We start from the raw sequence: 14,031 nt of genomic DNA on the forward strand, positions 1-14,031 counted from the left end.
CTTAAACATTTAATTCTTTTGATAGTATCGCATGCTATGGATAAATACATAAACAATCCTGTCATCTGTTTTTAGACTGAATTACACAAAAAAAGTCGTGGACGCACAGTTTAAAGTCCGCAAAAAATAATGTGAAATTTTGTTAATTTATCGCTACAATAACGGGACAATATTTGAGATGAATTTGATATTGCAAAACCCTTCATAACACTAATAAAACAAACCAGATTTAACAAATTCATGTGTAGGATTTTGAAAATCGTATTGAGTCACACTGTATCGGTCGGTCTTTCATTTGATCAATCCTGACACCCCGAGGTGTGTTATACCACAAGAAAGACCTTGAAATATGCATTATCTATGACATAATCTTTTATCTAAATAGCACTTTTATCTTCATATATTTTAATACAGACAAAATTTACAGACTATTTTTTTTCTCATTACTAAAGAATGTACCTGAATTGAAAATCACTAGTGAACAAATCAAAATGTTGACATGAATTATCATTGATATGGTCATAATTATAAATTAACTGTTTACAAAACTTTGAATTTTTCAAAATACTTAGGATTTTCTACTCCAGGAATAGATTTCCTTTGCTGTATTTGGTGAAACCTTACAGAATTTTGGGTACTCAATGCTCTTCAACTTCCTTCTTGATTTGGCCTTTTAACTTTTTTATTTGAGCATTACTGATGAGTCTTTTGTAGACAAAACATACATCTGGCATACAAAATTTTATCCTGGTATCTATGTTGAGTTAATATTCACATACAATTGAATCAACTGCATTACTGACAAACTAAATTGTGTAGCAATCAAACAGATTGACATATTTACCTCTGAGAACAGGAAACATGAAAATTTAAATATATTTTGATGCTTTAACCAGGAAAAACTATGAAAATGTTTTAGTTTAACATTTTTTGCAGTTGAAGAGAGTATAAAATGTTCAAATATAGAATCATCTCCCTTAGTATGTAATGCTTTAATATAAGATAAAAATTGTAAAAAAAATATTCCTTATCATTCAAACAGTCAAAACTTTTTTTCATTTTTGCCCAATTCCAAATGCTTAATTTTGTCTTACTGATATATATATATATATATATATATATATATATATATTTTATATATAGCAATGAAAGTAGTTGGTATTTAAAAAAAAAATTGGCAAATAACTTGCTTATTTCCTGCAAATATTACAAAGAAAGAAGCACATTAAAAATATACATTGTTGTGATCTTCCTGTTTTTGCCTATTACCTGATACTGTACAATAAGACACCATAATAGTTTCAATGTCTTTTCTCTGTGACCATCCACTACATCTCTACATGTCACCTTTGTACCTGTAAATTAGATATATCAACATGAAATAATGACACAAGATAAAATGTATAAAAACAAATTAGTTATTTTAAGAGTCAATATTTTGGGCCAAATTGATCCTTAAATATATATTGTTTTTCAAATTTTATAAAATTGCAAAATTTAATGTAGAATCTAAGTACTTGAATAAAACATTACTATTTGAGCTTAAAATCTTGATTTTCTTTGGACAGCCATTGACGCTCAATCATGTAAAATGATGAATTAAACAAAAATTTCATTATTCAACTTCAGAGAACAATCCTCACATATATTTACTCAGGAAATGTGTTTACTTTTAATCAACTTGCATACAAAAAACTTTCGGTGAAAATTTCCTGACAATAGCCCATTCTTGCTAAATTTGTTAAATCACCACTCTGAAGTCACATCAATGACACCACTGTCATATTACGAAAAAGAATCAAATGCTACAAACAGATTTTACTGCACCAATTTTTATTTATTTCAGAACTGTTTATGAAATGGCCCTATTTTTCAGAAATTTCGGATTCAAGATGAATTAAATACCAATGAGTATTACAAAAGACATAGTATACTTTCTTTGTTCATGAAAATAAAAAAAAAAACAATCAGAAAACAGGCTACAAAATGAAGAAAAAATTTATTATAATACTTACAAGAATACATGTCATACTAGGCATACCCCCACTCGTTAATTAAAGTATTGGAATACAGGAAGTAGGTGTCTGACTGATTAAAAAGCGCAAACACATTATAACTCAGTAGGATCTTAGAAAAGTGTAATGAAAAATATTTAAAGTTTTGGCATACAATAAGTTGGTATCTGACAGATCCAAAAGTTTCGCACAAGTTAGAACTCATTACTGTCATGACAGTCAAGCTGCTGACCAAACATGAAGTTATTCGGTAAAGAAGTTTCTGTCAGAGAAAAGTGTGACCAAAATATTTGTTGGACAAATGGAAAGACAGAAAGACCAACAGACAAGGTGAATGCAATATGAATCCAATATTGCCCCCACTTTTAGGACGGGGGTGTAATAATAAATCAAAGCAACTAACCATTCAGGTCCACATTCACTCCTTGTTTGGCTAAGATTTGGAACACTACATCCATGTTGTGTATTTTCTGTAGACGACTTATGGCTGGGGCTCTTAGTTTCTTTGTAAGAGTATGATCTTCACTTAGAATCTCCATAACACGCCTATAAAAGATATATTAAATTTTTATTTTCTACTTCATCATAAATGTTTAACACCATTTAAAAAAAATGTTTTTTATTCTGATATACAACTTGTGGTTTATTAATTCAGGATTTTGACATTAACAGTTCTTCAATTTCCAAGGACAAATGAAACCAAGAACCATGACTGATAATGAATTAAATTTTTAAACTGATCATTGATACTAACGCTAATCTTATTCCATCTTTGAGATCTGTTGCTAGGTTTGAAACAGCATAATCAAATTCATCCATTGCTGTTTGAGTGTGTTTGATTTGGTAACCAAGGTAACCAAGATGGCGGGAGATATCACCTTCTCCTGCCAAATAATCTCTTGAAAATTCTATCAGCATAGTTTTACATGTCTACAAAAGAATGATTAATATACATATCTAAAACAAAAATATTTTGATAGGAGACAATAATAATCAAGTTATGCATTTTCTTAACAATAGTTAAAGAATCATGCAAACATCATCTGTTTGATATTAATTTTAATGGTAAAAATGTACTTCTTGATGTATTCTCTGAACACATTTCTTGTTATTAAATTTTAAAATAACACAAATCTTCTCTATAAAATTTAAAGCTGAACCCAGATCATATACTATACAATCTTTAACAATTGTTAAACTATACAACTGACAAAACCATACAGTTCCATCCTTCCATGTCCCCCCTGCATATCGCATGACCTAACCACAACTTCAACAATTGTTGATGCTACCAGTGGAAACATTGAGGTTCAGTAGCATGCCTAAGTCTCAATTCTGTGACTTTTTTTTTAAATATGAAAATGAAAAAAAAAATTTGCTTCAATCTTAATGGTCTCCATGCTTTTTTTGGAATTGACATTTTGGGAAGCTTAGACACAAAATTATGTCATTTTAAAAAATCAAAATCAGTGCCAAGGGGTAAATTGATAATAAGGGAAATCTGCATAATTTTGATTTAATTCTCATTTGTATTGGGCACTTTTACTGAATCCTGAAGAATGCTAAAAAACTCATGAACTATGATGAACAGTCTCTCAATTCTTTTTTTACAGAATTGTCCAGTACTTGTAATATCTTTAGTTCCCTTTATGAAACCTGCATTTTCAGTGAGATAAAATAAATGTTCTTTTTTCTCCTATCTCCTTAATCTATGTTCAATCTGCATTTTAGTTTTTGTATCATGGATTACGAGCAAATATAAAATTAACATAAAATTGAGAATGGAAATGGGGAATATGTCAAAGAGACAACAACCCGACCAAAGAGCTGACAACAACCGAAGGCCACCAATGGGTCCTCAACGCAGCGAGAAATTCCCCCAGCCGGAGGTGGTCCTCAGCCAGCCCCTAAATAAAATTGTGTACTAGTTCAGTGAAAATGGACGTCACACTAAACTCCAAAACATTTAAATGAACTAAAATTAAAAAAACATACAAGACTAACAAAGGCCAGATGCTCCTGACTTGGGACAGGCGCAAAAATGCAGCGGGGTTTAACATGTTTTGTGAGATCTCAATTTCCCTGTTTTATTACATTCTTTTTTATTAAATAATTTAAATCTAGCAAAATACCTTTTATTTAATGTATTTTACCTTATATTCAGCATCTTTGCAGAAGAGACATGGATCTTGGGGTACCAGTCTTTTTGATTTTGCATGATCCAAGAAGTATACCAAAATCAAAAACTTCTTCAGCAAGTGTCTGGAGATGGCTTCGGCATACCCTACAAAATAAAAACTGAAGTTTGTTTCCACTTGTCTAAGTAACAAAGGATAGCAATGAAGAAAATATGTGAACAAATTAAGAAATCAATAGTATTCCATGCACACTAGATTTTAGGATGAGAAAATGATAAAAAGGCAAAGTCCATGTTTTGCTATATAAATTACAAAATCAATCTGATCAAGAAAATACAATAAGAGATGCCAAACTATATTGGGTATGAATTAGTTACCTCATGTTTTGTTCCATTCCAGAGTTAATTGTGGGACATTTTGAATTGAAATGGTAAAGTTCACATTTTGCTACAAGAAAACCAACCAGATCAAGAAATAAATATGGGGATGCACGATATTATAGACAGATGGTGAAAATTGTGCACAATATTATAAAGTGTGAAGTAATTCAGTCAAGTTTCAGTACATTCCTTAACTGTAGGAGAAGTTATGTTCAATTTGCATAAATTTGATCAATATCTTTACATTAAATTATAAAACATTCTTAACACTGAAACATAAATCAGTTGATTGTAAAAATTTTACCATGATTATACAGATGTGGTACTGACGGATGAGAAAATTCACAGGCAATATCAGGATTACTTAAAACCCTTGTAATAATGAAACGTGACAATCCAATCACGTCTCCATTGTTCTGTATCATTATAACTTCACCAAATGTTGTCTGAAATAAAATATATTTATAATCAAATGTTTATCCTCACTATTTATACTTTATTTCTTTACATAATACATTTGTGTGTCATAATATTCTTTGATAAAATAAAATTATTCCAGACTTATTCCAAAAATTTGAAATATAATATACATATGATATGCTGCTTATCTTATAATGCAAAGTTGATTGTAAAATAAATTTCCTTTGTCTATTGAAGGTCAGATTACTTTTAATTTTATGACTTTATGTGTTTTTCTTTTCTTTGATACTTTAATCAAATTCACAGATTTCTTTTAACATGACAAGGATTTTTTTATTAGACTTTTATGTAAATTCACATGAAGCTTACAACTTTGTGTTTTATGTCACTTTTTTTCTCAAGGTCATATGTGATGATGTAGGAATTTCTGTTTGAACTGTCATATATATCATTGGTGGGAAATATTGTTCATTCAGTGTAAAGTGGGTGTCTTTATTGAACTTATTTCAAAAGCAATTCCCTACTGTATACAAATAAGGAGATGTGGCATGATTGCTTAAGAAACAACTATTTACAAAAGACCAAAGGTTAAGGATATGAACAAGTACAATGGCCTTCAAAAAGTAGCAAAATCAATACCATACGAGACTATCTTTCAGTTTCAAGTGAGTTAGTTATAGATGTCAGCTTAAGTACGGATATATAAAATACTAGACAATTATAACCTTTAACCAATTTTTTTAAATAAAGAGGATTTAGTATAAAGAAACCCGACGCATTCTTCAGGTGCCTGTCCCAACTTAAGAGCCTGTAATTCAGTTGTCATTGGTTGCTGTCTGCCATATGTTTTTAGTTTATTTTGTCATTAATCAGGCTGTTGGTTTTTGAGTTCGAATTTATTCACAGTTTGTCATGTCAGGGTCTTTTATTATAGTCAACTATAAGGTAGGGTATTGCTCATTGTTGAAGGACGTAACGTAACTTATAGTTGCAAACATCAACACCATTTGGACTTAGGTTGAGAGTTGTCTCATTGGCCATCAGACTACATCTTGTAATTTTCATATATTACCTCCAAACCAATCCTTAACCATAGAGGATTGAATGATAACAACATATCTAAAATGGCTTGCTTTAAACCTGAAATATTCAAACACCTTTTTTATATATATTATATTATATACAAAATTTTTGTTCATTGATAAACAAATACCATAGTAAGTGCAAACAATATTTTCTGAATTAATAGTATATATTATATACTTGATTAACATAAATCTTCAAACTATAAGTTATTGTATAAATTGTTTTCAACAGCCACTTTATTGTATTACAAGCATGTTTTATTTATCAGCTGAATTAGGATTTTAAATTGACTTTCGTATGACTTAATCTCTGGTCTGTATGTCTTGCTTTTTGATATTCCTTTCGAGATGTTAATGTCCAGGTTGCTGATGTGATAAGTCAATTTCAAATGATTTTTATAGATTCTAGCATTGTATTGATTGTCCATCAATGTCCAAAGTTAATGTGAGGGTTGATCAACAGCCCAACAAGCTTGTCTGAAGCCACAAGCATGTAGTATTAACGGCTGTATTTTAATATCATGTTGTTTTGAGGTTTTTTAATTGTTTTGTTAGAAGTATTTCTATTTGTTTTCTTTTCTGAAATTTTTTGTTTACCATACAATATAAACATTAATACAAAATAAAAAATATTTAACTTGATTTAATGTGGCTTATATGACAATCTATAAATAAAATTTTAAAATTCACCAAGATCAGCATGAACTTTGCGGTCTTTCCTAATGTACAATCTATCGCTCTCTACTTCAACTTCTACTTTTTGAACAACATGGACAACTTCTTGTGACTGGAACAGTTTACATGCTGCTCTCCTAAGCTGGTTCAATCGTCTATGTTGAGAATATGCTCTGAATGACAGAACTTCACGTGAAGGAGCCAGCTTGACATTGTTTCTATTGTTATCTACACATAAACTACCAGCATCCACTGAAAAGTATATGCTATAAGATACATTAAATCCTTAATGTAATCAAAATTTATGCTACCAAAAATCAATATAGGATTAGAAGAAAAATGTGTGGCATCCTGTTATTAACATCAAATTCAGTTTGGTATGTCTACTGAATTTTAGTTTTCTTGAAATGTACTATATCTGGGTACAATTTGAAATCTCTATCTAAAGAATTTAATTGAAGTCTTTCTGCATATATAATTTTTATATTTCCATTGTATATTATATGTGACTCTCAGATTTTGTCACTGGAGTTAGTTATTTTTTTTCTTTGCTTTAAATCGAGTAAAATGCCCCAAAAAATGCTGAGCATGATGCTCTGTCATGGTACCCTGAAGTTTTGACATTTTATAGCAGAAGGATTAAATCAATGATCAATGTTTTGTTTTGCAAAATAAAGACATAGTAGAGGGCTAAGTACTATAGCAACAATTTACACACTTAAAAGCTTTCCCTACTGAAATGAATTGACTTAAAAGTTAATGAACTTGGGTACTGAGAATACGATTAATCACAATATAGCAGATGTATATGTTTTACACACAATATAGCAGATGTATATGTTTTACACACAATATTAATTTTCCCACTTACCTCTGACCTTTGTAGTCTGTTGATATTCATCTGGTGGAGTCAGTACAAAGTTCAGCCAATGAACGAATCCTCTTTCTTGTTTTTGCATCCATCTTTCATCATAGTACATATTCTTGGCAGCAAAGGGTAATGGGTGTTTTGGCAAAGCTGCAAAAAGGAATAAAAAATGTAATAGTAGTTAAAACTAAAGTGTCATCCATGTGTACTAGTAATGTCTGAATTATATGTTGAAATTTTATGTGGGATCAAGGTCAAACTTCTTGTGTCAACTTAAAATGAGACATTTTCAATTATATACTGACTGTAGACATGACAAATATTAGAAATCTAACTGAAAAATAAATTACCAAGCTACCTACATGCATATTATATAGGATATTTTTTTTATGAAAAATACAAATTTGCTCTATTGAACTTTTGGTATCAATGGATCTGATTACTTGGATTGAAACATTGTTTAATGTCCAGTGGCAAATTATACATGTGCCTATCAGACCATATCATGTTGATGTGATAAGAATATGAACACTGCTTTTTACTAGACAGGCAAGTAGCTAGAGCTTGATTTTTAATGTGGTAGTTCACGAGGTTTACATTGAATTCTGAAATTATAATATTCAGTTGATGTGGTTTTCTTGCAACAAACCTGTTTTAGTTTTCTTCATCAAAAGTAACTTTGACTGAGCTACACCCTTGGCAGGGGCTTTGACTCTACCCTGGACAGCTGAACTTCCTAGAAAAAAGTATAAAGTTATCTTTGTGCAAATTACAAATCTAATTGTTAAATAATGAACCATCTGCATCTATGATTACACAACCAATTATATAAATGTACATTTATGGGGGGGGGGGGGGGGGGGGGGGGGGGGGGTGGGTGGGTGGGATCAATATACTGTTATTTGCACATGAAACTACTGGTTAAGGAACTTTGGACACACCAAACCAGTTTGCCCTCAATTTTAGAATTCATTCATTCTTTTTTGTATCATTCAAAATTATCAGTCAAACTGTGTTCTACAAAGATCACCAGTCCTTCATCTTTCATTTGATACCTATATTACCAAATTAAAAAAAATTATATATCACTTGATATTTACACCTACTTGTAGGACCTATTTTGTTTTAAATATGTACTACTTTCCAGTATGTTCTAAGTGACCAGGCCTGATTTGGTGGCATTACATCTTACACAGTCTATTTGAATTATTTTAGCACCGAATTCCCCTCAAGCCCTTGCTAGAGGCCGTCTCAAACTTGCAGTGAAGTGAGAAGAATAATAGCAATTAAAGCACTGTTTCTTTGCTTTTTGTATTTTGTTTTTTTTTTACTGTGCATGTACTGATTTTGTGTCATGGATTGATACCCCATATCCTTTGTGTACATTCAATATAATCCAAAGTATTATGTGAGAACAATACCATCAACAGCAAAGATCAGTCACCTCACACTTTCAAGCTTATTGGGAAACTGGATCAAACGGTAATTACTTTTCTTGCTGGCGTTCTTTTTACAATGATTAAAATTTTGTATCAATTTTTTTTCATGCTGTATCTCCATTTTGTGGCTTCAAGGACATGTTTCAATTTTCACACTTAAAAATATTTTATAATACTTTCATATGACTTACCATGTTTACATGTATATATTACATTACTATTTATCTAATATGATGATCTGCTTTTTACCATTTTTTTTTGGTGTTCCAAAATAAAAATTAACTTTATACAAAGGATTTCTATTTACAGTGTTTTGCCTGGTTTTCTCTGTTTTTCAGATATATGAATATCCATGCACCTTCATGTGATGTTTGCCTATTTACAATGCTTTCCTGGTTTTTTTTCTGTATTTTAAATGTAAACACCTACCTTTTTGTGATGGTGGTCTGTTGACAGTACTTTGTTTAGTTCTGTCTGTCTTTTTGTTATTTCTGATCTCATCATTTTGCTGAATAGTTTCATTAGTTTTACGCCTTTTATTTTCAGACATTCTTGCTTGACTCAGTGGACGCTTAGGACTAACTTTCTTCTGAATGGTGGTGACAGGTTTATTTGGCTGCTTCCTCGATATGGATTTTGTCACAGTAGATTTTATTTGTTTATCAACTGGTTTTGTTGAAGAACAAGAGATAAAGAATAGGCCATTAGGATTTTTGTTTTCATTGACATTTACAGATGGATTGATACTTGAGTCTTTCATGGAACTGTTTCTGTCTTGAGGATTATTAAGGTTGTTGTTAAAGAATTTGTTTTCCAATGTTGCTGTTTCTTTTATGATTTCTTCATTGAATACATCTTCCTTTCTCTGTTCTCCTTTGTGTTCCTTGTTATGATTTTCTAAAGGAACAATAGAGCTGCTTGTGACAATATTTTCATCACAACAGATATTTATCGCGACTTTATCTCTTCTATTATCTGACTCATCATCAAACAGTTTTTTCTTCTGAACTTCATTTAATTTGAAAATTTTGGGCTTTTCAACAACATGTGTTGATCGTCTGGAATTATCAGGATTTGGTGTCTTTGGCAATAAATGGTACGGCGTTGTAGGAAAACTGCTATTTTTCTCAACAGAACCCATCTGATCTGATTCTTGATCACTATGTTCAACAGAAGATGTGTTTTTCTGAATATTTTCATGTATAGGACTTGTTAATTCATCATGATCACTTACATTTCCAGAATTATTTATTCCTTTTAATATTACAGGGGTCAACTTTGATTCATCCAGTTTTTCCCAAAATGACCGTCTATGTTTTTTCCTCTCTTCCATATCCATATTGTTATAAACCTCCTTCATTGAAGTGTCTAAATTTTCAAAGGTAATACTGAGATCGCATGGTTTTTCCCAAAATGATCTTCGCTTAACTGTGGTCTCTGTATATTGTTCTGCATTTTCAATTTCTCTCTTGTTTTCAGCTAGATGCTTTATTGGAAGGTCAAGATCTAAATCTTTCCCACAATGCTCTTGTGACCTTTTTTCACAAAAATCAAAATTGGTTGTTAGTGCAGCTTCAATATGCTTTTCTCCTTTCAATTCAAAAGACTCATAAGTTTTCATTGACATGTCGATCTCAGAAGATTCTTTAGGTTTTAATGGGGAACACATATCGTCACTGATCCCATTTCCATTTGATGTACATTGTGTGTTTTTCAGTTGTGTGTCATGGGCATGATGGGTTCCTAAATCATCAATAAAAATTTTGCAAACATCCTTAGTAAATCCTGTTTCCCGCATTGGTGTATCTAGTTCAAAAATGTAATTCTGGTTAGTCAATCCTGCTTCCCTCATTGGTGTATCCAGTTCAACATTATGATTCTGGTTAGTCAATCCTGCTTCCCTCATTGGTGTATCCAGTTCAACATTGTAATTCTGGTTAGTCAATCTTGCTTCCCGCATTGGTGTATCCAATTCAACATTATGATTCTGGTTAGTCAATCCTGCTTCCCGCATTGGTGTATCCAATTCAACATTGTAATTCTGGTTAGTCAATCCTGCTTCCCTAATTGGTGTATCCAATTCAACATTGTAATTCTGGTAAGTCAATCCTGCTTCCCTCATTGGTGTATCCAATTCAACATTGTAATTCTGGTAAGTCAATCCTGCTTCTCTCATTGGTGTATCGAGGTCAACATTGTACTTCTGTTTAGTCAATCTTGTTTCCTGCATTGGTGTATCAAGTTCAATATTGTAATTTTGTTTAAAAGATATTTTACTCAATAAAGGGTTTGACAAGTTTTCATTCTCTTCCTCAATGACAGAAATTTCACATTTTCTAATGCTTTTCTTTTCTAAAGAATCCTCATCCATATTTCCTGACCCATCTTTTTCACCATCCTGTCCAAAAAGACAAGTTGACAATCTTCTTTCTGTCTGCTCCATGAGAGCCTCTGAGGGTTTTTCCTTGGTCACAGTCATAGAGGATCTTTTACTGATTACAGCTGCTAAAGGACTATCTGGCAGACGCCTTGGAGAACCTATTGAAACATCACCATTGTTAGAACTGCTACTATAAACACTGTGTCCAGTATGTGGTGAAAACAGTTGTTTTCCACACAATGATCTTTCTGGTGTAGGTAATGTTCTGTTTTTTACAACAGTACTAGAATCTACTGTTTTTGAGACTTCAGTTTTTGTAGTTGTGTGATGTTCCTTCAATGAAATTGATCTTTCAGGTGTAGGAATTACCTGTTTATCAATAATAGTATGTGTATATGTATCAACAACTTCTGTGATTTTTGTAGTTGAGACAGTTTCTACTTCACCCTGAACTATTGTTTCAGTGGTAAAAATATCCTTTTCGATGTGGAAGTGTCCATTTTGTTTTGACATTTTGTCTAATTTTGTTGTTGGCTTTGCAAATCTCCTTTTACTGTTTATAGGTTTGTTTTCCCCTTTTACTGTAAATGTTGTTCGTCGTGGACTTGAGGTACACGTACTTGGAACTTCAACAAATGGGTTTGATTTCTTGTCTGTTTTGAAAAATGTTTCTCTCCGACAACTGTTTGTGTGGTTGATAGTTTTTGACTGTTGGCCATGGCTACATATGCCAGTTGAAGATTTTGTGTAAGTTTCACGCCTTAAATTGTTAGGTTCTGCAGATTTTAAAGGTTTTCTTGAAATACAATTTGTAGTACTTTTTCTTTCTTTCAATACTTGATTCTTCTGTAGTTTTGTCTTCACTGAATCAAGTTGCCTAACTAATATGTCATGAGGTATGGACTTATTCAGAACTGTATCAGGACTTGGAATATTGTTGGCAGCATACTCTTCTTTTTTATCACCATCTAAAGTAGTATTCAAATCTTTTAAAAAGGTGTCTGGACTTAAAAAAGTTTTTTGATTTTGATTTGCATTCTTAATTTCATGTGCTTTATGATTTTCTCTATTTTCTGGGATACTGTCTTTTTGTTGTTTGCTTACAGCATTGTCTGTATTTTGACACAATGAATCTTGCAAAAAACTATTTGGTGATATAAAACCTTGTGTTTCATTACTACCAAGCTTCTGGTTTTCAGGAGTTTGAGGTGTAAGGCTAATAAATCTATGTTCCTCAAGGTCTAAGCCTTCTTGTGGAGACCTATGACTCTCAATATCAGACCGAACAGTACTGTGTAAAATATCATTACTATCAGTTTTTTTCCCTGTTCCAGGCGGTAATCCTATTGGTGACATCCCTAAATCTGGCATTTTCACATATGTACTTGACCTCCGATGACTGTTGCGCCTCTTACTTTCAACATCTTTTTCTTGACCATGTTGACCAATTTCAACAGCTTCGTCTGGTAAATTTATCTCGCTTGGAGGTTCATTTTCAATATTGGATTTTTGCTGAACTTGTTCACTACTTCTCTTTTTTTCCCCTTTTTGTGGACTATATGACTTTTTAATGTTTGCTAAACTCTGTGTGTGAATAATAGAAAAGGGCTTCTGTACTTTTGAACCAAGGAGACCTTTTCTTTTCTGAAAAACAAAATACATATAATCATGTCACATATTATATTCTGATATTCTGATTATTAGGTTTTCTGCATATTGATATTTATATAAAAAATTACCTGTGAGTCACAATATGAACTTTTTTATAGATTGAGACTACTGTGGACAATCTCAAAAAGGCTTTCTATTGGGTGTGAAAGTGAAGGGTGTGGATGTACCCCGGGTACAAATGTTAAAGGGGCAAACGTGAATGGGAGCAAACATGATTTTGGGCAACAGACCTGGTTCAGTCAGTTTTATATGGTAAAAGCCTGAAAAAATACATACTGTGACTTTCTTCTTTGGTGCTTCTACAGTGCCAAAGACAAATCCTTGAAGTCTGTATGAATTGTCTACCACAAATAAAATCATTTCTCTGAAATTGCCTTCATCTTCTGGTTCCCACGTTATTTCAAATGGAAATGTTTCCTTTGCAAGTATAGTAAATTCAACAGTTTGAACTGAAAAATTTTTCTTGTGTGGAAACTTTTCAACCTTAACAGTTTGATCATAGTCATGTGGGTTTCTGATTATTAGAGTTCTGCTTTTGTTTTGTCCTGGTTTGAGAGTTCCAAAGCTGATTTTGGGAGGATTTGTGAAATGTGTCAGCATCAAGATTTCTTCTTCTACTTCACTTTTGCGACACTTAGAGCGTCTTTTCTTTTCAACTGCGATTTCATACTTCGAGGAAGGCTTGTCAAACCAAGATCTTCTACTTTTTCTGCGAGGAGGGCGTGTCCCGACAGTGGAACTGTTTGGAGTTGATGTTGCAACTCCTTCTCCATTGACCTTGTCTAAAGAATCCCAAATGGCGTGAATTTGGGGTGAACCCTCGATTTGATTTACGTCCGCCATGAAAATATAATATTTATGTCTTAGAAGTAGGTATTGTCATTATTTGCTCTGTATGCTAGCATATTTTCACATGGTCTTTTTTATTTACGATTTCCTTCCATACCAAAAGTTGAATTT

General features: G+C 32.1%; 1 protein-coding gene across 1 annotated transcript in view; it reads right to left on the bottom strand.

Annotated features, from left to right (window-relative positions):
- The window catches only part of LOC127727683 (abnormal spindle-like microcephaly-associated protein homolog), a 35,099-nt gene extending 21,095 nt beyond the window's left edge, over window positions 1-14,004 (bottom strand). Inside the window, exons 1-11 of the mRNA XM_052234798.1 lie at window positions 13,348-14,004; window positions 9,450-13,044; window positions 8,231-8,317; window positions 7,585-7,731; window positions 6,729-6,965; window positions 6,026-6,093; window positions 4,838-4,979; window positions 4,169-4,299; window positions 2,770-2,945; window positions 2,419-2,561; window positions 1,270-1,355 (exon numbers count right to left, since the gene is read on the bottom strand). Coding sequence (XP_052090758.1) covers window positions 1,270-1,355; window positions 2,419-2,561; window positions 2,770-2,945; window positions 4,169-4,299; window positions 4,838-4,979; window positions 6,026-6,093; window positions 6,729-6,965; window positions 7,585-7,731; window positions 8,231-8,317; window positions 9,450-13,044; window positions 13,348-13,914 — 5,379 coding nt within the window. The 5' untranslated portion in view covers window positions 13,915-14,004. The remainder of the gene's footprint in view (window positions 1-1,269; window positions 1,356-2,418; window positions 2,562-2,769; window positions 2,946-4,168; window positions 4,300-4,837; window positions 4,980-6,025; window positions 6,094-6,728; window positions 6,966-7,584; window positions 7,732-8,230; window positions 8,318-9,449; window positions 13,045-13,347) is intronic.
- Between the last annotated feature and the right edge of the window lie 27 nt (window positions 14,005-14,031).

The sequence above is a fragment of the Mytilus californianus genome, unplaced genomic scaffold (assembly GCF_021869535.1).
Source record: "Mytilus californianus isolate M0D057914Y unplaced genomic scaffold, xbMytCali1.0.p SCAF_2, whole genome shotgun sequence".
Classification (NCBI taxonomy): domain Eukaryota; kingdom Metazoa; phylum Mollusca; class Bivalvia; order Mytilida; family Mytilidae; genus Mytilus; species Mytilus californianus.